General features: G+C 45.9%; 1 protein-coding gene across 9 annotated transcripts in view; it reads right to left on the reverse strand.

Moving 5' to 3' along the window:
• PHACTR1 (phosphatase and actin regulator 1) overlaps nt 1–24,993 on the reverse strand; it is a 560,913-nt gene that overhangs the window by 31,408 nt on the left and 504,512 nt on the right. For all 9 annotated transcript variants that reach the window (XM_041770863.1, XM_041770864.1, XM_041770861.1 and 6 more), the window contains 2 exons: nt 16,448–16,695; nt 13,978–14,134 (listed from right to left, as the gene is read on the reverse strand). In XM_041770863.1, the coding sequence (XP_041626797.1) occupies nt 13,978–14,134; nt 16,448–16,695 (405 nt within the window). The remainder of the gene's footprint in view (nt 1–13,977; nt 14,135–16,447; nt 16,696–24,993) is intronic.

The following is a 24,993-nucleotide window of genomic DNA, read 5'->3' on the forward strand; positions in this document are numbered from 1 at the left end:
TGTTTTAATGATTTGATGGGCCAAGAACATAAAATTTTCATGATCACACTTCCTAAAATAGAAGCGTATTCACTTATATTTCAAAGGAATTGCCTTCAGAATCAGAGGGAAAAGCGATTTTCCAGGGTTTGTATCTTTGGATAATTTTCCCTGTTTATATTCTATTTAGTGAGCATATATGCAATTTTTGAGGCTGTTATAAAAATCTTTGCATTGTCATCAAGAAGAGTGAAATGAACATAATGAAGATAAATAAAATGAATTACTCTTATTAGCATTTTGCATGTGATCTGAGGTATTTTGCCAGTAAGCGAAGATGTGCGGGGACACATGAAAAGCAACTGCACCACGCACTTCTCAACCGTAATCCACTCCTGCTATTTAAGTATTCAGAGCCGAGTGCCAGCTCTCTATAGAAGCTGCAGAAAAATCACATTTAATCAAACCTGAAGCCAGTTTTGGTGGGCGAGGGAGAAAAAGCATGGCACTCAATGGAAATTATTCTGGAGGGATCCCTGGGTGGTGCAGGGGTTAAGCGCCTGCCTTTGGCCCCGGGCGTGATCCTGGAGATCCAGGATCGAGTCCCACGTAGGGCTCCCTGCATGCAACCTGCTTCTCCCTCTGCCTGTGTCTCTGCCTCTCTCTCTCTCTCTCTCTCTCTCTCTCATGAATACATAAATAAAATCTTTAAAAAAAAAAAAGGAAATTATTCTGGAGACTGGAAAGGCCAACTCCACCATTGAAACAAGGAACAACAACAACAAAAAATCTTCAGGATAAACCATTAGAGCTTCATTCATTTGACTGACCACTATCACAATAGGCAAACTCCAAGCAAGGCACCAGCCACTGAATCTTCCGAAGAACCCGCTCAAGTCTTCAAAATTATTATTATTATTATTATTATTATTATTTTAAGTCTTCAAAATTATTAATGAGACTTTCTGAGCTGAGATTAACTATGAATTAGTAAAATGCGGAAACAGCTCTTGCTTGGGCATGATTTAAATGTTTAGCTCACTAAGCAGGATCGAGGAGGGAAATAGTGCCCCTGGAAGAACCCCCCTATGTGAGAAGACAAGGTTTCCTTTCTCATGGGCCTTCTGATGACTGAAAATGTTCCTCAAAGATTTAATTCAAAACCTCTGTTTTAAGGCCTTTTCTCTCAGACACGAATTGAGAAAAATAAGAGTATGACTCGTCAGACTTTGAATCAAATCACTGGCCTGTTTCTTCCAGTGAGAAGTGAATACATTTCTCCCTTTTCTGAGGGATATCATTTTTTTAGTTTTTATTTAAATCCCAGTTGTTAACATGTAGTGTGATATTAGTTGCAGGTGTATTAATTTTTTAGCACTGATTAGGGGCAGGGAAAGTGGTTTCAAATCCTAGTGTAGCCAAGTAATGACGTGAACTTAGCAGCTTAATTTCTTTTGAGCTCAGTTCCCTTATCTATGAAATTACAGGTATTCTAGGCAGTGATAGGAGTGTCCACGGGGCCTCTAAAGTGCTCTAATTCTATTACTTTTTCAGATTCAGATGATGCCACTGTCAAGTAGGGGAAGAAATTCAGTCTCCTTGAGATACAGGCACAAAGCTCAGAGAGAAAGAAAAAAAAAATAAGCCAATTTGGAAGCACAAGGCCCGATTTTGAGGTAGAACCAAAAGATTGAAAGAAAGATACTTTGCTTCTCAAGATGACTTAACTCCGCTTATTTATTGCCTCCTGGTAAGTTCACAAATGGTTCTGAGAGATCTTTTCCAGGATAACAGTGTGGTAGAAATGACACATCCTTATCTGTTCTGGTTTAGAAGGGGATCAAAAGATTGTAGGTGAGGAAAAGAATATATCGCAGGAAAAGTGGTTCGACACCTTGAGTTAAACTTGCTCCCGTTAACGTGTTGGTTTCTGAATCAAGCGTTTGGATTATTCAACATTTATATCATCCTTGTCCACCCCTATTCTTTTGAGAATATTTTAAGGGAAAAAAATGGGAAGACAGTCTAACAGAAATTTATACCAATAAAAAAACTATTTCAGAAGGACCCACCCTTTCCCCACAGAACTTGTCCTTAGCATCTCTTTACCTGAAAACAATGAGTTTGCCTTGACTAGCTTGTCTTAATTCTTGTAGAAGGATTATCCAGCTACATTTAAGTGACACAGTACAGTGCCATGCACATAGTAGGTGCTCAGTCAACACTTCATGATGGAATCAATTTGCTGAAACTGAGGTTCCACAGTCTCCTTTAGAGACTTGAGACTCTGCAATGTTAACCTCATACCTACCAAAACCAGACTCTTTCAGCTCAAGGTCCAACTGTTCCTTTCTGGGAATCTCCCATTTGTACTTAAACCAGTTTTTTTTTCCCTTTAAATGGACATAGTGTTTATTTGTAGTCTCTTTTTTCTCTAATTACATTGTTTTGATGTCTGTGAGCTGCTTTGCTAAACTGTTCACGGATGCAGATCAGGAGCATGCAGTGATGCTGGCCCCAACACAGAGCCTCAGACCCTCGCGTGGTCGGCTCCCCTCGGAGAGACCATGCTCTCTGCCTTCCAACGGCCAGCTGGCTGCCTTCTTCCCTCAGCCAACAGTGAAAAAGCTTTTCTTATTTTGGACAGATGAAAACTGTATGTATTCAGAATGCACAACATGATGTTTTGATATATGCATACCTTGTGAGATGATTAGCTCAATCAAACTAATTAACGCATCCATCACCTCCCATCATAAGGTACCATTTTTGGGTGTGCGCTGAGAACACGTGAGGTCTACTCTCAGGGGAAATTACAGTATACGTTGTGTTGCTATTTCTTTTTCGTTGTGTTACTATTAACTCTAGTCATCATGTTGTTCATTATGTCTCCAGAACTTATTCATCTTATGACTGAAAGTTTTTGCCATCTGAGCCATAATTCTCCTTTGCCCTCAACTCCCCAGTCTCTGGTAATGACCATTCTACAACCTGTTACTCTCTGTCTCTCAGAGTGATTGTTTTTGAAGATTCTACATATAAGTGGGACTCTGAGCTGGTTGAGCACCCTACTCTTGATTTCAGGTGATCTCAGGGTCATGAGATGGAGTCCCGCATTGGGCTCCATGCTGGGCGCAGCGCCGGCTTAAGACTGATACTCTCTCTTCCTCTCCCTCTGCCTCATTTCCACCCACTGCTCTCTCTCTCTCTCTCTCTCTCTCTCTCGATTCCACAGACAAGTGAGTTAATGAAGCATTTGTCTATGTCTGGCTTATTTCACTTAGCATAACATCTTCCAGGTTCACCTATGTCAGGAATGGAAGGATTTCCTTCTTTTTTTTTTTTTTTAAGGTCAAGCAACATTCCACTCTATGTATATACCATGATTTCTGATAAGTCTTTTAATCACGGCTGTTTTGGATACGACGGTCCCTTTCATATGATGGGGCCATGGCCAGAACAACCATCACAGAAGATGTACGACAAACCTGGCTCGGTGAAGTTGTGGCTAAGACACTTTGTGCATGAAAAAAAAAAAAAAAGACACGTTGTGCTCATCAAATATTCCAACTGCATCTTTACTTCCTCCAGACTCTCCTGCAGCTGGATTGGGGTCTGGAGCCTAGTCTGGTTAGTGGGTCGTGAGCAGAAGCAATGTGTGTATCTCCTCTATTCCCTCTTCCCTTGCTATGGAAATGCTGGTGCTGCATGTTCTAAAAGTGTGTGATGGTTCTATTATAGAGAGGCTGTCTGAACTACATTAGGCTTTACTCTAGGGAAAAATAAACCTTTATTGCCTTAAGCCATTGGGATTTAGGATTTACCTGTTAGGGCAGATAGCATTACTTATTCTGAGTAGTAAGAGTCTAGCGTAATATTAACACTCAAATTCACAGTGAGAGGGAAGGGACCAGTGTTCATTATCTACTGCAATTGGGAGAATGACTCATTTAGAGCTCCTGATGACCTTGGGTGGGAGTTCCATCTTACAGATGTGGAAACTGAGGCTGGGCAGGAACCCAGTCAGTACATGGAGGATGGAGACTTCAATCTAAGGTTCATAAGCTTAATAGGCTACATTGCTCTGTCTACTAGACCCCTGCTTCCCAAACATCAGTGTGCCTCAGAATCACACTGGTTAAAATGCAGATTTTGGGGTCCCATTCTCAGAATTTCTTTTTTTTTTTGTTTTAGATTTTTATTTATTTATTCATGAGAGACACACAGAGAGAGGCAGAGACATAGGCAGAGGGAGAAGCAGACTTCCTGTGCGGAGCCTGATGTGGGACTTGATCCCAGGACCCCGGGGATCATGACCTGAACCAAAGGCAGACACTCAACCACTGAGCCACCCAGGTGCCTCCATCCTCAGAATTTCTGATTTAGAGACTAGGTGGGGCCTGCAAATATGCATTTCAACAAGTTCTCAGGTGATGCTTATGCCACCAACCCATGGACCATACTGTGGGAACCACTGCACTGGATGACCTTGGCTCAACACAGTCCACCAGGCAGGAGTGTGTCTAGAACCAAACCTCAGCTCCAAGTGCTTCAGCTCTTCCTACTTATTGTGGACAGTGTTACTGCAATGCAAGAAAAAGCCCAGTTAAGTCTGAGATGGAAGAAAATCTCCTACCCCGTCTCCCTTTCATGGCTCGCCTCTCCTCCTTGAGGACATGTGCACACACAAGACAGAGCCTCTGGTCTAGAACTCCACCACCATCCCACCCAATCCCCTCCCAACCACAGGTACCTGGGGATGGAAATTCTGTTCAACCTATAAACTAAAACCAAACTAAACATTTTTCTCAGCATGTCTGCTGCAGATAGGGAAGTCTGGGATATGAAAGGTGTGTTTTCTCTTTGTTCCTTATTGTCTTCAGAATTATCTAAAGCAAAGTTTTTTCACCTACACGAAGGGATCCCAACAGCAGCCACCTTGCAGGGTGGAGACGAAGATTATCAGCGGAAGTGCTAGCGGGAAAGCATGTTATCAACAGAGAGGCCTCTGGAGTCTTAGGTAACGTTATGTCAGGGACCATCACCCTGCGTGGTTGCCTCTCCATGTAGACAGGCTGATTCTTCTCTTACTTAGCCAAATATTCCAAGAAACGGGGCCTTTCTTTCTGCCATCTGCTAAGGTAAACCACAAGAACAATCCTTGCAGATTACCTCCCCAGAGCGATGGGGACAAAAATTGCTGGAGAATTAGAAGGGCTTTTAACCACTTCAAATGTAGCTGGACAGCAGCTTGGAAGGCTGGCCCATTCTCTGCTTCGTCTGTGGGGCAATACCGTGGCCCCCTCCCCACCCCAGCGCCCCAGCTTTTGAAGCGCAGCTGTTCAAAAAAGCTATGGAACAGAAAACAAAATAAGGCTCCCTAACCCCCAGGGACAGCCACTTTTTTTTTTCTTTTTTTTAAACCTCTGCAAGTTTCAAACCCAGACTGATTCTGCTTTTGCTGAGTAGAGGAGCGGCTCTTTTGTCCTCCACACTTACTGTATCACCGAAGAACACACGGGTGGCCAGGAGAGCCGCGAGGCACACACACGGGGCACTGGAAGCACCTGACAAGATGTGGCTTTGTTCCCTGACATCCTGCGTAAGGCCTGCAGACTGCGACTCCTCTTCTCCTGAATGCACATGCACACATGTGCACACAGGTTCACACGCACATGGGCTCGCACGCACACGGTCAGGGCTCAGAAACCCCGCCTGGGTTACAAGATGTCAGGAATTGTCTTCACTGCATTTCTTAACAGCTGGAGGTGGGGGTGGGGGAGCAAGAGGCTCTTGCATCTCTACAAGAAGGGACTCCAACAGCGGCCACCCTGCAGGGTGTCACTGGGCCCTGCAACAGGTCAGGGGCTGTGGGTCCCCTGCTGTGCGGGGCTCATGCCTTGAGGCCACACCTGTGCTATTGAAGTTCTGTTCCACCTTCTCCCAGGGCGTCCCAGTCAAGTGTTCCGGGGACAGGTCTTGCACCTTTCCTGAACAGCAAAACCTAAAAAATGTGCAACTGCCCTTCTCTTTCAGGCAGACAGTACTGGAACCTTGGCTCGACTTCACGAGATGTCAGCTTTTCCGAAGGGCTTCTAAAAAGGGCTATTTGGTGCAGCCAGTTAATGGGAGGTGTCGAGCATCTGAGCGATGGGAAGGGTCCACGCACTTGCTGTGCAAATGCTGTGCAAAGAACCAGGTCCACTCAGTGTCAGAGAGGCGACCTGTACTTCATTTCAGTTTGCTTTAGGGGTGGTCTCGGAATCCACAGAGAGAGACCACCAGCCCGAGGCACGCCCGGCGGGGCTTCGTGGATGGGGAGCAGTACCTTCTTTCCCTTCCGTCCTGGTCCTCTCTGAGCTGGGCTCAGTGCCAGCACCACCGCTGTCACCACCACGGCCAAGATGCTGGGGCTGCAAGGGCCAGGTCCACAAAGTAGCTCCTCCTAAACTGCCCTCGGGTCTACTCTCCTCCCTCTTTCACGGGAATGCTCACTCCCAGGGGCTTGTGCCCAGGGCTACCCAGCCAGCCAAAGTTGAACTGAATTTATACAGCCTTTGAGTGTTATTCTTATTTTAGGGATGTGCTTTTGCAGCAGAAGAAATTACCCAGCCTTGGGGAGATGCCGGTTCACACTTAGCATCGGTGCTTAGACTTTGCTGGGTGGGAAGGAGATGCTGTTTGCCACCTCAGAAGAAGGCTCTGGTGCATCAGACTCATGGTAGTGATCTTCCCAAACCATAAGCAGGGCACAAGCATCAGCCAGAAGTCAGAATTACTGTCTTTATTGCCTGTGCCGTGAGCATAAAAATGGATTTCAATTTTCTGCCTTGAACGCTGTATTATCATTTAACGCAGGACCTAATCCTCTGCACATATGACTTTATATTCTGCTTATAGTGACTCTTGTAGTGAGCTGCCTGGCAGCAGAACATGTAGATTTAGCATACCCTTTCTCTCTATCATGTTATTACATTCTAAATAAGAGAGAATAACATACTAGGGTCTAGGGGGACGGGCAGGACTAACATTTTCCCAGGGGCCGCAGCTGGTTTACTGCCTCCTGCCACCACAAAGACAGTGGCTCCCTAAATGAGGGGAACCATCCCTAGTGGGGAGGAGAGGAGGATTTTCATATTTATCAACAGAGGGTCCTACCTCTCATCTGGACACATGCTTAGCACTGGTTTTCTTTCCTTTCTTTCTTTCTTTCTTTCTTTCTTTCTTTCTTTCTTTCTTTCTTTCTTCTTTCTTTCTTTTTAAGATTTTATTTATTTATTTATTTATGAGAGAGAGAGAGAGAGAGAGAGAGAGAGAGAGAGAGAGAGAAAGAGACAGGCAGAGACACAGGCAGAGGGAGAAGCAGGCTCCATGCAGGGAGTCTGATGTGGGACTCGATCCTGGTACCCCATGATCATGCCCTGGGCTGAAGGCAGGCACTAAACTGCTGAGCAACCCAGGGATCCCTTAGCACTGGTTTTCATATCTGAAGCATACATTCAAACCATCAACAACCAGCAGGTGCTTTAACCTGAGAGCCTCCTGATTCCAAAATTCATAGACACTGAGGAAAAAAAGCAACTACAGGTAGGTCTCCAACCAAATTAACATGTTCTTCTGCAGTCATCTCCTGAATTCCTGAGACAGAGAACGCTGGACCATGTCCTCTTTTTAGGGATGTGCTAGGCTGCTTTAATGATCAATCCACATAAGTGAACAGGCTCAAATGAATCAGGATTCTATAAGATGTTAATTCTAAATTGCTACAAATAGACACATGTATACTCTTACATATATATATATATATATATATTTTTTTTTTTTTTTTTTTAAAGATTTTACTTGTCCATTTGTGAGAGAGAGAAAGAGCACATGCACGGGCAGGGAGCAGAGGGAGAGGGAGAAGTAGACTCCCCACTGAGCAGGGAGCCTGACTCGGGGCTCAACTCGATCCCAGGACCTGGAGATCGATCATGACCTGAACCGAAGGCGGATGCTTAACCGACTGAGCCGCCACCCAGGCGCCCCTCCCAACACACAGTAATATTCTTTTCTCAAAATCTCAGGAAAAACGTGTAGTGTACTCCCCCAAGAATGCATAACTGTGGTCCCCAGAAGAAAAATTATAGCTTCCAAATCAGAGATCAAAACCAGGTGCTCAACCAGCTAAGCCCTCCTGACATCCTCTCTTTCAGGCTGGGATGTGGTCCTTGGGCTGAGTTTAGTCCATAAATATATACAGCTTGCCCTGCACCGTGTTTTAAAAATTTGGAACTTTTAGGGTCCCCTGGGTGGCTCAGTTGGTTAAGCATCTGCCTTCGGCTCAGGTCATGATCTCAGGGTCCTGGGATCGAGCCCTGCATCAGGTTCCTTGCTCAGCAGGGAGTCTGCTTCTCTCACTCTCTCTCTCCCCCCATCTTCTCCTCCTTACCACTTGTTTTCTCTCAAATAAATAAATAAAATCTTAAAAAAAATCAGAACTTGTGTTAAAAAAAATCAGGCTTTTTTCAGAGGCTCTGACAAAATAGTCCTTCATTTCTGCAAAACAGGGGTTACAGCTGTTTGGGTAGTACCAGTGCTTTGGGTAAGGGGTGGACTTTCCATGTTGCCCCCGTTCCCAATACTCTGTCAACAATCTTAGAAATGCCCGCTTCACTTATGATCACGATCTGGCTGGTGCTGGCATGTCTCTGAACCGGTGACCTCTTCCCCATGTAGACCCACTTTGTATCTCCCCAAGTGTTATGGGTTGAATCCTGTCTCCTCCAAACTCACACATCAAAGTCCTAACCCCAGTAGGTCAGAATAGGGCCCTACTTAGAGGTAGGGTCTTTATAGAGATAACCAAGTTAAAATAAGGCCATTATGGGTGGGTCCTCACCAATGTGACTGGTGTCCTTACAAAAAGGGGACACTTTGACACAGAGACATGCTCCCAGGGAGAAGTAGAGATAAAGATGCAGATCAGAATGATACATCTACAAGCTAACGAAAGCCAAAGAAAGCCAAAGACGGCCAAGCAAACCCCCAGAAGCCAGGGGGGAGGCACGGCACAGATTCCCCTTCACAGCCCTCTGAACGAACCAACCCTGCCGACACCCTGGTGTTGACTTCTAGCTGCTGGGAGATAATCCATTCTGTAGTTTGAGCCGGCCAGTTTCTGGTATGTTGTTATGGCAGCCCTAGAACACGAATACTCCGAGTAGCTTAAATTAAGTATCTTCCTTTGATCATTGGGTGGAATCATAGGCGAGGAGCCTAAATCACTCGACATGTCTGGTCTAGAGAAAGGGCATCACAGGGAAACCCATTCTTCCCCAAACAGAGCAAGCTTCCAAGAGCTCCCCATAGAGATAGATGCTTCTAATCATAAGTGGGAAAGTGTCTGCTCCTGCTTGGGTGGTGCCGAAAAATTCTGGTCAACCATGACTGCCAAAAAGATGAAGGCACTTGACCCAGGGGGAGGCTGATACGGAAAGCGAGAAGAGGTATTTTTAAGGAAAGAGTGTGTCATGGAAGCAGACTGTCTGAATCCTCACGCTCTAAGTGCTTTCCACTCCTGCATTCACTGCAAGGTGCCTTCTGTTTGATTTTTCTTCCCCGGCTTCTCCTCCCCGTCTGATCTAAACATTCTGGAGGGGCCGGAGGAGAGGGTCTCGGTGGGAGAGGACCACGCCGGCTGGGTCTGGAAAGCTGGCTGCTCCCCCAAGAAATGGCCTAAGTGCACTGGCTGCTGAGTGGCCACGAATGGGCCATGTGCCCGTTCTTTCCTTTGAAAACCAGCAGTCCTGGTGATTTACAGGATGACTTTCTAAAGGATATTTCAGAGACAAGCTCATGCCATTTTGAGGTGCTTCTTTTTAGTCCCTGAGAGCCCCATCCCCAGTGGCCCTGAGCTCCAGCCTCTAGGGAGACTTTCACTTCTTGAGCCAGTCAATGCGCCAAGCTGGAAAGTGGAGGAGAGCCAGAAGGCGTGATCATGTTGACCACCTCCTAGGGTTTGGGTTGAAGGGCCCCGAGAAGAGGCCCCGAGAGAAAGCAGTGTGGTCTTGCACTTGGGCAGGGCTCAGGTGGGGGTGAGGAGCTGCTCTGAGCTCGCACACTTCCATGGCCAGAGGTCACCAGGGATGAAAAGTCCTCCTCACACAGCTTGAGAAGGGGCCTTTAGACCCATGGCTCCATCAATATAATCTAGGTGGGCACCCCCAAACATGCCATTTCTTTCAGCTTCCTATCAGTGCTACTGCACTCATAGAGCATGTGCATTTTAATACACACACAAGTCATCAGCTTAAGAAGAATGATACAAAAGAAATTTAAATAGAAGTTCTGCTACTTGTACTGCTCCCTTCCCCCAACACCCCAGTGGACAGGCTCGCTCACCCCTTGGTTCTCTGCACCCATCCTGAGTTTATAAACAGAAGGCACAGAGCAATGTCCACCCAGTAGACCCTGTTCATGTCTCTAGGGCAGCCCACATTTCTCAAATGGCAACTGACTGAAATAGTTATTTACCGTCAAAACATCCAGATGACTTGCTGATTGAGGCTTTGGAGAGTGCCCAATAGCATCAATGAGAACATATTTTTGGAAGAACAATGTTTTTGCATTCTTATGTAGAAACCCTGCCTTTAATGCTTGACATCATTTTACTTGGAGTTTCTGCTTCCCACTCCCAAGTTGGGATTATTCTTGGAATGCTGCATAGTTTGTTTGTTTGTTTTATACTATTAAAACTGCCAAGCTAAAATTATGTTTTGTGTTTTGCTTGTCACTCTACGAGCACCGCAGACGTGGCTATGTGCTTTTCAAAGCACGTAAGATTTCCAGCACGATTTCACTGCCTCCTTGCAGCAGTGTAGCCCCAGAACTGCAAGCTCTAATGCGGAGTCCTACCTTCTTTTAGTTACTTTTTTGATAATAAAGCTCACCAATGGCACGAGGTCACCAGATGACTTAATCTAATCCCCTTGGGTTAGGAAGTGAAGGCCCAGGGGAGATGCCTGCTCAGGAAACTGTAGAATCAGAGCTAGAACCCAAGGCTCCTGCCCTCTGACTACTTCTGCACAGTCACCTTCAGATTCTTCAGATTTCCCCTTCATTGGGCCCTGACTTCAGGAGAAATGAGTGGCTGGAAGTACAGAGAAGGGTTCTTTTTTTTTTTTTTTTTAATTTTTTATTTATTTATGATAGTCACAGAGAGAGAGAGAGAGGCAGAGACACAGGCGGAGGGAGAAGCAGGCTCCATGCACCGGGAGCCCGACGTGGGATTTGATCCCGGGTCTCCAGGATCGCGCCCTGGGCCAAAGGCAGGCGCCAAACCGCTGCGCCACCCAGGGATCCCGAGAAGGGTTCTTATTCTAAAAGGAATAGGGGATCCCTGGGTGGCTCAGTGGATTAGCGCCTGCCTTTGGCCCAGGGTGTGATCCTGGAGACCCGGCATGGAGCTTGCTTCTCCCTCTGCCTGTGTCTCTGCCTGCTTCCCCCCTTGAATAAATAAATAAAATCTTTTAAAAAAATAAAAGGAATAGCCCTGAAAACTCCTTGGCTGTGAATCAGTGGCTGCATTATCTCAAAGACGACGGTGAGATGTGGATTTGACCTGTGCCCTGATTCGCTGGCCTCTGTACTACACCTGGTCAACCAGCTAAGCCCTCCTGACATCCTCTCTTTCAGACCCACTTTCTAGAGTCTGGCTGGAAATGCCCGGGGTCTTGCCATGAGGAAATAAACTCCCTAGCTGGAAGAGTGAACAAAGATGAGGTGGATTTGGGGCAAGGATGCAGGCCAGCCCACCACAGCCCTCCCAACTCCCCTCTTTCTCCCCCTCCTGCCCCCAGGCCATGACCAGGGTGAGAGAGAAGCATTGGGAATAGGACCCTTCAGTGGATTTTGGGAATTCCAAGCAGAGTGAAGTGTGGTTAGAAGAAAAGAGGTGGGAAGGGTTGATATGCAAGGATGAGGCTTCAACTGTGCAGAACTCCTCCTAGCACATGCAGGGTCTGTGTCTCTCCCAACCCGTGGTCCCGTCACCGCCACTGCCAGCCAGTCCTGGTGGCGGTGTGGGACATCCATGGCCTGTTACTCTGTAGCTGCCTCCAGGTGGAACAGCTCTACAACGGATAAGCAGAGAGGCCAGTCACACACCTACTTTCTACACGTCCCATCTTCCTCACCCCCCCTCCATTGACGATGCACCCCCCTGCCCCGGGCAGCCAGATGTGCTGGCCTCTCCCCCACACCACTTCCTACAGGGAATCCTTCCATGACCCCCTCACATACCTGGGGCTCTGCTTGTTTTGTAGCAAAGCTGGGGAGGTGAGAATTTAGGGCAAAGAATCACGATAAAGGGTGCCTACCCTCAAGGAAGGGGGAGCTGCTCCTTCTTTTTCCACCAGTCCCCTAAAAGGCAGGTCTTTTCATGTCAGGTATAAAAGTGGACAAACTGTTGGAGGAAACAGCCCACAACCATATCCACCCATCCTGTGCCCCAAAAGATCTGAGAGAGGAGTATCACTGTCTCCAAGAGGGTGGAAAACAGGGATGAGGCTCTGGGCAGTCGCTGGAGGAAGAGAATGGGATGGGGGAGGGGGGGGGAAAGTTGCATGGGCAGAGATTTTTGTTCCATAGAAGGAAGAACGTTTAACAATCCAACAATGGGGCAGGCTCCCCAGGAGGCTGTAGGGAGCTGTCACCTCAGCATTAACAGAGACCTGGATCACTAAACCCTGGACGTGTTACCACATTCAACGAGCATCCAAGAGTGTGTGGATGTGTGCACGTGCGTGTGGCAGGTGGTTAGAGATCTCCATCCCAGGGCTCTAAAGACTGCACAACACAAGACCAAATCATCCATCGGTGCTGAGCAATTTACGCAGCCCCGTACCATGAAAACAAACCCCTCCGGGATGAAACCAAGTTAACCATGAGCCAGAAGCTGCCCTGAAGTGAGGACATAAGTCAGGGGGGAGGGCTGAATGCCAGCATGCTGCTGGGTGACATCGATGGCCCTGTAAGCTCCCTCCTTACCCCTTTCCTCACCTATATTTGTGAAGAAAATGAAAGCTACCGGCTGGGGTTGTTGGGAGGATAACTGAGTGTTTAAAATGCTTTACTTATGTTTCTGAACCCTTACAGCTCCCATTTCACAAATGCAGAAGCATATGCAGAGGGAACAAGGGGATTCCTCGGGCCTGTCCCGCTGGGAAGGGACAGAGGGCAGCTCAAAACCTGGGCACAGTGCCTGGGACAAGGAAGGGCTCCAGGTGGTCACAGCCAGGACCAAGGTGGGGAGGGTGGCAAGACACACCTGGCAAGCAGGAGTGCCCTGGAGTCGATCTCTGCAGCATGGGGCAGGTAGCGACAGCTCCCCATACCCGGCAGCCTCCTCTCTGTAAAATGGGCACACAGATGCCCAATTTCCTAGGGAGGCTCGAGGATGAAATGATTTAATACACATAAAATATTTAGAAGAATGCCAGGCAAATGACAAGTGCTCCACGGACGTTAATGAATGCCACACTCCTGTGCCCTAGATCGTGGACGCACACATAGGTGTTCAATGCACTAATGTAACAAGCCGCTGAGCCTATGTCTGTAATATCTGTATATAAAGGCAACCACTCAGGAAGGATCACAGGTTAGTAACGAGGCACAGGGGACCGCTGGCCTCATGCACTTGCAAGGAAGAGCCAAAAATATGTTTATCTGACTGCCTGGAGCTTCACCAAACCACAACTGCTCTCTGCAGGTCATCGTTATCCACTGGATGCCGGTGATTCTCCTACAGGCACTATTCTCCCTGGAAATCCACCTTTTAGCTTCTCCCCGAACCTTTGTTCAAGATCTGCTTGAGTGAAGGGGAAGGGATTATATAAAAGTAACCCTGGAGAAGACCTGGATTGTTCTCCACCTAGTTGTCCCCACAGGAGGCTCTTCCAGAGACCCGGGAGTGATGCGGGGAGGGAGGCCGCAGAGCCGACAGCCGGGCAGTCCTACCTGGTGAGTTTGGTGCCGATCTGCTGCCTCAACTCTAATCGCTCCTCATCTGTCTGCCTAGGAAGGATGTTCTTTTCTTCGAGCTCCCGCTTGGAGGGCCTGTTGCTGAGCTTGATGGCTAAGGAGTCCTTCCTGCACACCTTCATGGCCAGGGAGGCTGCGAGAGGGAGAAAGAAGTCCTTAATGCTGACATAAACCTGCCCGGGCTCCATGTGGCCAGCGGTGAGCCATGAGGTTCGAGGCAGGAAGACAGACCCAAGGAGCTTAACACCTGCGAGTGGCCTAAGGCCTTGTTCAAATGGTCACTGATAGAGTTCCTGCAACCAACATGTTCGATGGACCTAGCACTGTCTTGTGGGTGTGAGGGGCTCATGGGGAGTCTGTGATGGGATCTCTGGTCCCTGCCCCCAGGAACCCCAGCAGGCAGGCAACATCACAAAGGAGGGCTGGCCGGGCCATGGAGCACAACAGAAGGAAGGGCTGGCGGCCTGGAGCGGCCACGGGAGCTTCAGAGAGGAGGGGTTGGCACTCAAGGGACAGGTGCCAGCTGAGAAAAAGGTAGCAGCTGGCAGCCGTCTGCAGGGGGGAGCTCCAGAGAAGATGGAGAAGCCAGGCAATCGCAGGAGACAAGAGGTCAGCCGAGTGGAGCTGGGGGTCCACTGGGGGGTGTGTGCATGCAAAGGAAAGTATAGTTGGGCAAAGTGGGGTGAGTTTGGGGTTTGAGTGGAAGCGAGGTCACTGGAACCAGTAACATTCTGGGATGGAGCAGAGGGCAGGGCTTCCTTATGATTGGAATAAATCTACGGTTCTCAACTAGGGGGGACTTTGCACCCCACTTCCCGCCCCCTGCCAAGGATACACTTGGCAAAGTCCAGAGATAGATTTTGGTTGTCAAAACTGGGGTGCGGTGGAGGGGGTGGGGATTCCTGACATCTAGTGGGCAGAGGTCAGGGTGCTGCTGAACACCCTGTAATGCACAGGGCAGGCCCTACAAAAATTACCTGCTCTGAATGTCAGGGATGCCAAGGCTGAGAACCATTTCAATTCTCTGGGTAGGAAACGTGAGCAGAGGCTGGGCACTGCTTCCAGTCATTGGGTCCCCGGGGCCCCTCTGTGGTTTTTGTCTCCTTGACATTATTTTGACCATATCATTGCTTGCTCACCAGGCGTCCTCCCAGCTTTCCAATTCAGCTGTCTGAAGCCTGGTGCATGGAAAGTAAGAGGAAGAGACTAGGAAGTAGCACATTTAGGGGTTCCTTTGGATTTTATTTAGTAGAGCTGGTCTCCTTTTTTTCTCCACTGGTTTTAGAACAAGGGCCTTGGAATAAGACCTAGCTGGAGTCAAATCCCAGCACTGCCTCTTAGATTTGAGGTTCTTGCCCAGCCCCTTTCCTCTCCATATTCTTTCCTTATCTGTGAAATAGGCCAATGGCATCCATGTCAGCAGGTATTATAAGATGCATGTAACAGAATAAAATTGTAACACCTAGGCACACAGTATATATTTCAGTAAAAGGTAGCTATTGTGTAAATTCATTAAAAAGTTGACCAAACAGGGGTGCCTGGGAAGCTCAGTTAAGCATCTGACTCTTGGTTTCGGCTCAGGTCATGGAACTGAGCCCTGCATCGGGCTTCATGCTCAGCCCAGAGTCTGCTTGAGACTCTCTCTCTCTCTCTCTCTCTCTCTGCCCCCCCCCATGCTAAGTAAATGAATAAAATCTTTAAAAAAAAGTTGACCAAGTAATCAGTTTGTACTCATTTAACTAGAATTTATTATTTACAGCCAGATTTTGGAACTTTGCTTTTTTAAAGCTTCTCTTCCATGGAAAGGCCTTAGGACATTTAAATTCAGGCCTTGTAGAGTTATTGAGGTGTGCATTTATTTTTTTTTTATTTTTATCTTTTAAAAAGATTTTATTTATATATTTGAGAGAGAGTGAGAGAGTGCACTAGTGAAGGTGGGGGAGGGACAGAGGAGGAGGGAGAAGCAGACCCTCCCCTGAGCAGGGAGCCCCACACAGGACTCAATCCCAGGACCCCTGGATCATGACCTGAGCCAAAGGCAGATGCTTAACTGACTGAGGCACCCAGGCGCCCCTTGAGGTGTGCTTTTAAATGAATTTGTTGCTTACACAATGGCTAGTATTTCTGAGTATGTTATAGATTGGAACTGAGTTTTTGGGTCCCTCCCTCTCTTTTTTTGAGGAAGGGGGTTGGATCTCAAGGGAAGGAGTCAAAGAAAGAAAAAGCCACCTAAGAGATGAGAAGTGGTGGCATAGTGTTGCAATTTTTAAAGCTAGGAGGGTGTCTGGAGGACATTTACCCTTTCATTTTCCCAACTGAACTGCCCTATGGCTCTGGGTGAGTGGACACCGAGCCGGCATCAGAAGCCAGAGAGTGGGGTACCCTGGGCAGCTCTCCTCCACCAGTCTGCCCTCCCACCCTCTGAGAAGCGCTGGGATGTACGCACTGGTGTACAGCGAGCTATCATCGTCCTCGTCCTCCTCCTCTTCCTCCTCTTCTCTTGTGTATAGGCAAGAAGAGTCTTCGTAGTCTGATTCATGAGGCACATTTTCTTTATTGTCATCACATTCAATCACAACAGTTGGCACTTGTCTTATTTCTGGAAGGCCCAGAGGTCCCGCTTTTGTGACACCGTCACTAGAGTGCAAACCAGAGCTGTGGTAAGAAGTGGAGCAGGGGACCCGCTGTTCAGAGCTGTTGGAAGAGGAAGAGGAAAGAGGATGTTAATTCTGGCCAACACATCACATAAATGCATTAGAATCTTTTAAAAAGTCATTTGTCCCATCCTAAGAGACAAAGGGTCTACTGGGCAATTCACATCTCCTTTCTTATTTCAGGGCAGCAGAGTTTCCTGACGGGATGGGGGTGCGGCTTACCTATCAGTGTGGACATCTCCATGCTACTCAACTGTACACTTTAAAGTTGTTATGATTTTTTTTTTTTTTGGTTTGGAGCATTTTTCACCATTAAAAAAAATTAAAACACAAACATTTTTTTTAAAAAAAGAATTTGAATTCCAGAAATATTTATGGTTAAGATCAACATCTCCAAGTATCAAAGCAAGATTCATCTGCAACCCACATGTTTTGCAGGAGTAAGAGCATTAATTGGAGGGTAAAGCTAGGAATTTAGGAAAGAGAGATACTGCATGAGGTTCTAGTTTTCAGAGCTATACAGCATGACTGATAGGGGCTGAGTCTCACAGAGACTCTTTGAAATGTCATGGATGGAGATGCAGAGGAAGAGCAGACAAGGGACCATAAGGCTGGAGACGTGTGCATGATCGTCGTGGTGGGCAGGGTCATGGATGACTTATAGGGGTTTCTCTCCAAAGGACAGTGCCAGACTCTCAGCAGCTATGGGTAGTGTTAGTCTGATTTTGTCATAGGCTAATTTTCCAGGAGGCAGTGATGATGACGTTCTTGGTTTTACCTCTCAAGGTGAACCAACTCAGATAAAAAATGTATTTTAATTAAAAATGATTTGCTTCATTACAAATTTAATTAAAAGTGGTTTGTCATATAAATTCACTGTAGGGAAATTAGGAAATGCATAACAAAAATAAAGAAAATAGTTATTATTATTATTATTATTATTATTTTAAAAGAGTCTCTCCTAGGTCTCTATAGTACTTTAGAATGTTTTTAAGGACAGGCTCTGAATGAAATCCAGCAAGAAAAATGGAGCCAGAAACACAGTGCAATTTTATAATTCTTTTTTGGGTTAACTAGAAGTGGCATTTATATCTTTCATTTAAGGAATTTGTAAACATAGGCGACTCAATGCATTTTACCATCTAAGAATGTCTGACCTGCACAAGAAGGTGGGGGGTGCGGTTATGCTATACTGTATATCAACTATATATCAATAAACTTTGCATTAGAATATCTCATACAAAAGAAAAATTTTACTCGTGACATACGAATGCATGAGAGTCTCCTTTGAAACATTCATTATACTTCAAATTATTGCTATGTCTGATTTAAATTCAATTAACTTTCTTCCTTCTATTGTTTCCAAAGAGCTGTTTTCCTCTCTGTGTTTTGCACATAACTCTGCAGTGACACAAATGGAAAATCTAGTTAACACATTATGAGCTATGATGTTCCAGGCAATGAACTCAATCAACTTAAACACCTTTCGACGGCTGAGGGAGACTGAAACACATATTTACAAAAATGCAACATCTTATTAGCCATTGGCCGTGTAAAGAGTCCATTTCCCACCTGATTTAATACCAATGGCAATAAGAGCCGGCAGTTGGAGCATGTGAGAGGTGGCAAACAGAAGAGCTGGGTGGTGGGCACCTACGGGCCCGCCTGCCATGTGGCCCTGTCTTGGGCTATGTACCTGCTGCATTCCAGCTGTGCTCGGATTTCCACACTGAGAGTTAGGGAAAGCAGACATGGAGGAGGCAGAAACGTAATTGCACGCCTGGCCCATGTTTTCCCCACCCCTGCCCTCTCCTCTCCATCACTGACAGCTTAATTAACAATGGCTCTGATACAATCATGGAGCTGGGGATATGCTGCGTGGGAGAAAGCGGTTGATCAGCAGCTAACAGATGTACCTGTGTGGTGGCCTCTCTGGAGGCCAAAAGAAAAAAAAACATTAGAAATGAGAAAGCACAAGAATTCCTTAAGATAGAAGTTTCCAATTATCTCAAGGGGTCAGAGAAAGGAGAAATATTATGCAAAGTAAAGTAAGAAGCTCAGCCTTATAGCTAGGCTGTGATAAACAGGAGGCTGTGGTTTTTCCTCCTTCAGATGCAAGGGAAGAAGGGCAAGCCTTGAGTGGGACAGGATTATAAGGAGCCTCCCCACCCCCGCCCCGCCAGTCGTGGTGGCAGGTGTGAGTGGTCAGGCCACCAGCCTTGTGAAACAAGGACTGGTCATGGTGATCAGTGATTGCCTGTTGGGGGTACTACAGACACATCTGAAGATCTCACCTGGCCAGTCAGGTCACCTTCCCTTCCCTCTATGACTCTAGCAGGTGATAGAACGTCTAATTTACCACAAGGATTAAAAAAAAAAAAAGTGTTTCCCAGGAAGTGAAATGAATCTACCAAAAGGGTTTGGTTCATAAATATCCACTGGCTGCCAACTATGTCAAGGAAGGTGCTGGGTGGAAGACAAATACCCAGATGATCCCATACATTGGGTAACTGGTGAGCCAAAGGACAGCAAGAAAAGACAAAGGAGAGAAGAGTTAGCTGAGCAGAGGCTGGAAAGTTTATTATGGGATCTCAGTCTGAGGAGTCGAGATACAGATTGGAGTCCAAGTTTTGCCACTTACTATCAAATCTTTACATTGGGCTAATTATGTAACCTCTCTGAGTCCCTGTCTCCTTGAGCAACACCGAGGAAACCTACCTTGATAGCAGGGCTGGTGCGTGTCAAGTGGCCATGGGCGTGCCTGGAAATGAGGCCCTCTTCTATTATTGACAGAAGCAGCCTTCCAAGTGAATTCAAAACACTCTCAGCTTCAGACTATTCACACTGTTGTCAGGGCAACTTGCTAAAACCCAGATCTCACAGCTTTGCCCATGAGAACTCCCAATACCTGCCTCGCCCACAAAACCAGTGCTCCAAGAGTGACACAAATGGAAGATCCCATTAACACCTTATGAGCTCTATTCGCCAAGGCCAAGAACTAAATCAACATAAATGTAGCACCTGATCACATGTGGCCTCCACCCCTGGTGGCTGTAGGCAAGAAGGGGAACACCTAGGTGGGTATAAGTCGTAGGCTGGTTTTCTATAATAGAGTTGTCCCTTGGCAGATCTGCTCTCAGTAAAAGATTTTATCGTTAAAGAGAAGTGAAAACCATCAGCCTGGAAGCAGTAGTTCAAGCACAGCATGATGTGCAATCCTCTGCACAATCCGACCCAAATCATTAAACCCACCCTTTTTCCCCCTTCCCAGCCCTCCTCTTCCCAGCCCTTCTCCCAGTTGTACCCATACAACTCCTCCCTCGGTCACATACAACATATGTAATGATGCATTACATGCTCCTCGACTGAAATGTGCTCCCCTTCCACCTTTACTGTGTTGATTTCTATTTATCTTTTAATACTTTGTCCCAGGCGATGCTTTGGGACAAAGCATTAAAAGATACTTGGCTTTTTTGCTTTTTTCTCCAAAGACTCCACCCTTGTGAAAATTGTGAACATCTGTTTGCTTGCTGCCTCCCCTCCCCAACCAAGCTGGGGTCTCCTGGAGGGGCAGGGCTGTGTCTTACTCATGTTTGTAGCAGATGCTGAACACTGTTCTGACACAAAGCAGACACTCAATAAACTTTTATTATGTTTGGTGAGTGAATATGGGCTGGAATCCCTGAGATTTAGGAGCTTTTCTAAGGGGCTGGCAAATCATTTTCCAAGAGTACTAAGAATTTAAAAAAAAATTTCAGGGGGGCACTTGTGGTGTATTGCAGGGCTGTGGGTGCCCCTGACTTGGCTGGCACTTTCATCAATGGCTTACTGACAAAAAGGGCATCTTCATCAAATATGCAAAAAAGGGCAGCCCGGGTGGCTCAGCGGTTTAGCGCTGCCTTCAGGCCAGGGTGTGGTCCTGGAGTCACTGGATCGAGTTCCACGTCGGGCTCCCTGCATGGAGTCTGCTTCTCCCTCTGCCTGTGTCTCTGCCTCTCTCTCTCTCTGTCATAAATAAAATAAAAATCTTTAAAAAATATGCAAAAGAACTGAGATAGATAAGGAAAGGAGGGAGTGAAAAGTGAACATTTACTGTATTGTCCACTGTTTTAGAAACTTCCATATCTGGTATCTCATTTCATTTCTATAATAACTCTGCAAGAGAAATGTCATTATCCTCATTTTATTAAGTGGGAAGTTAAGGCTTGAGGGAGGGTAATTAACCAGCCCATGAGGATAGATGTTGTGAAGAAGGAAGTTGGGGGGCACCTGGGTGGCTCAGTTGGTTAAGCACCTGCCTCCAGATTTGGGTTCGGGTCATGATCTCAGGGTCCTGGGATCCAGCCCCACATCAGGTTTCCTGCTCAGCAGGGTGTCTACTTCTTCCCCTATTCACATGCTCTCTTGTGTGCATGTACACACTCTCTTCTTCTCTCTCGGATAAATAAATAAAATCTTAAAAAAAAAAGGAGGACATACATTGAGATACTCAATAATTTTTTTTTTTTAAAAAGGAAGGGAGTTGGAATTTGAACTCATCCTGTTTCAAAATGTTGTACCTAAGGATTGTGTACTCTGATTACTCACAAACCCCACTAACTATACACATGCAAGGTGGAGGAAATGTATAAGAGAGCATTATTACTTTATAAGTATTTTAAATCTTACTAACCAGGGTAGGTAATAGTGTTCTATCTTGCTACAGTCAGGCCATCCTTGGGCACTGAGTTTAAAGGCTTCATCTTAGACACTATATTGTAATGTTCAGGATGGTGAAGGGACTCATCTGATGATTCATCTGTTGACTCATCTGACAACCTCATCACATTGATTGTCTTGGCCTCATTTGCTCCAAAACAGCAGAGGTGAGCAGTTGCAATAGAGCCTCAAATATTTGCTATCTCAACTATCAGAAAATCTTTTCTGAAATTTGTATGGGGGGGGGCATGAAAAACCCTAAAAAGCCACAGCAATCTTGAGAAAACAGAACAAAGCTGGAGGTATCATAATCCCAGATTTCAGGATATACCACTAAGTTATATGCTACTGGCATAAAAACACACACAGATCAATAGAACAGGATAGAGAGTCCAGAAATAAGCCCACGCTTATATGGTCAATTAATCTACAACAAAGAAGACAAGGATATACAATGGGGAAAAGACCATCTCTTTAATAAACACTGTTGGGAAAGCTGGACAGCTACAAAAGAACGAAACTGGGCAGCTTTCTTACACCATACACAAAAATAAACTCAAAATGGATTAAGAAATCTAAATGTGAGACCTGAAACCATAAAAATCCTAGAAAAGAGCACAGGCAGACTCTTTTTGGCCTTAGCAACATTTTTCTAGCTATGCCTCTTAAGGCAGCAGAAACAAGAGCAAAATCAAACTATTGAGACTACACCAAAATAAAAAGCTTTTGCACAGCCAAGGAAACCATCAAGGCAACCAACTGAATGGGAGAAAATTTTTGCAAATGACATATCCAATGAGGCGTTAATATCCAAACATATAAAGAATACACACAACTCAACACCAGAAAAAACAAACAATCCAATTAAAATATGGGCAGAGGACCTAAATAGACATTTTCCCCAAGATGACAACCAGATGGCCAACAGACACATTAAAAGATGCTCAACATCACTCAGCATGTCAAATCCACAGAAAAGCAAGTAGAATCCACAATGATATCACCTGATACCTGTCAGAATGGCTAGTATTAAAAAGACAAGAAATGCAAAAAAATAACAAGTGTTGGTGAGGATGTAGAGAAAAAGGAACCCTCATGCACTTGTTGGTGGGAAAGCAAACTGGTGTAGCCACTGTGGACAACAGTATGAAGGTTCCTTAAAACATTAAAAATAGAATTAGCTATGATCCTGTAATTCCACTACTGGGTATTTACCTGAAGAAAACAAGAACACTACTTTGAAAAGATATATGCATTCCTATGTTTATTGGAGCATTATTTATAATAGCCAAAATATGGAAGCAACCCATGTGTCCATCGATAGATGAATGGATAAAGAGGATGTGGGATATACATACAATGGAATATTGTGCAACTATAAAAAGGAATGAGGTTTTTTTTGTTTGTTTTTTGCCATTTGCAACAATAGACCTAGAGGGTATTATGCTAAGTGAAATAAGTCAGATGGAGAAAGACAAATACCACATGATTTCACTTATATGGGAAATCTGAAAACTAAAATGAATAAGCAAACAAAACCAGAAACAGACCCATAAAATACAGAGAAGACACTGATGGTTGCCAGAGGGCATGGGGCGCTGGGCCAATGGATGAAGGGGAGTGGGAGATACAGGCTTCCAGTTACGGAATGAAGAAGTCATGAGGATGAAGGTACAGCATGGGGAATAGAGCCAGCTGAAAAACTGTGAAGTTTTCGGACTTCTGGCTTAAATCAATGTTTCCCTAAGCTTGGTCATACCCACATGCCCTTTTTGTGTGTGCGCGATATGTAAAGTACACTTATACCATTTTTACTTTGTATTTTTAAGTCAGTGTTTAAAAGATCATAAAGACCATGTTAGCCTCATCTAAAGTAATACATTTGTAATCATAGGTTTCTTGTGCTAATGATTATATGTGTTTATAACTTAGGTTAAAATAAATATGTGACTGTGATAACTCAACTAACGTTCTACCAGTAAATGCATGTATCACATTTTGGTTAAATAATGGCCTAGACCAGATTTTGTTAGCCTCGGCATGATGAACACTTGGGCTAGGCAGTTCTTCATGGTAAGGGGCTGTCCTGTGCATTGTAGAGTGTTCAGTGGCTTCCTTGGGTTCTACCCACTAGATACCAGTGGCATCTCCTCTGGTTGTGGTAACCAAAAACATCGCTGGACACTGCCAAATGTACTGTGGTGGCAAAACTGCCCATTTGGGAGCCACTGGCCAAGAATATCTACAACAGCTTTGCTCCTTGCTGCTTCCTCAGAGCTGTACCGTGGGAGTCTCTTCCAAAGCAACCTTGGCATTTACTGCTGAGAATCTGCAGCATTCTCTGGATGATTGAGAACCACACGGATCCTTTCTCCTAAGTTCCTGACTTGCTGTGTCCCAGGCTGGACCCCGGGGGTAGAACCAACACACTGATGCTGTTAGGCTTGCACTGAACACATTCTCTGTGCCCCTGATCCAGCCTTTGAGCAGTTACCCCAATAATGCAAGGGCTCCAAGCAGACTCTTGGGTGAGCTAGCTTTTCTCACCATGTGGCCCAAGTCATGATTTACAAAATGACACTCTGGTGGCCTGAGTCACCACGCCTTTCGGAGTACCTGTCAAAGTGCCCGAGGGAAAGCTGACACTCGTGTAATAAGATCCATTCTACACCATTCACATCAAAACTCCTCAGGATTAAGCACTGAGTTTGCTTGGAACTCAAATGGCTCTCATTGCCGGTGGTTTGTGTCCACTGTTACCCTCCAATAGCTGATGGGGACTGAAACCACAGGTAAACATAAAGCCTCTCGTCCTAGCCTCCTGGACGGAGCCTGCCTCTACTCTTACTGCACTACTGCGTGCAAACAGGATAAAAGTCAACATTTTAAATGTTCACCTCATGGGTCATGCCTTGGTTCAGGTGAGGCTCACAACAACCCTGTTGGGTAGGTACTACTGTAAGGGCCCCCCCACCTTTTAGAGAGGAAAAGCGAGGCACATGGCCAATATCACGTCACGGCTAGAGCAGTGCAGGCATTGCTGAACTCAGGCAGGAGGACTACAGAATCTTATCCCTTACTGATGTCACAATACCACTGCCTACACAGAAGCAAAAGCCCTGCTATGGTTTTGAACTTGCTCTTTGTCCAGAACCTTCCCCTCCCCACCCTCTCTAGGGCTGTCAAATGGATCTGATCATGTTAATTCTCCCAGTGAAGACCTCTGAAGGATCTCACTGTCACCTGCAGGGAGTCTGATGTGGGGCTCTATCCCAGGACCCCGGGATCATGAACTGAGCTAAATAAAGGCAGACGCTCAACCACTGAGCCACCCAGGTGTCCCCTCTTCTGAGCACCTTTTTCTGATTTTTCCAAGGAACACCAGGCTCTTCTCTGTGCTTCCCATCTTTGCTCTGAACTCTGTCACAGCATCTGTTGTATTATGATTACTACCCCCTGGCCCACCGGCTGTGTCACAGACAGAGGTTATCAATGATCTTCATCTCTTAGCCCCATTTTTGTGCATGTTTTTGGAACTGATGGAAAAGTCAATCAAATATTTGAACCAAAGTCCCCCGGAATCAGACTAGGTCACACATTTAATTCACTAAAATAATTATCTCTGTGACCTTTAGAGTTT

The sequence above is a fragment of the Vulpes lagopus genome, chromosome 10 (assembly GCF_018345385.1).
Source record: "Vulpes lagopus strain Blue_001 chromosome 10, ASM1834538v1, whole genome shotgun sequence".
Taxonomy (NCBI): domain Eukaryota; kingdom Metazoa; phylum Chordata; class Mammalia; order Carnivora; family Canidae; genus Vulpes; species Vulpes lagopus.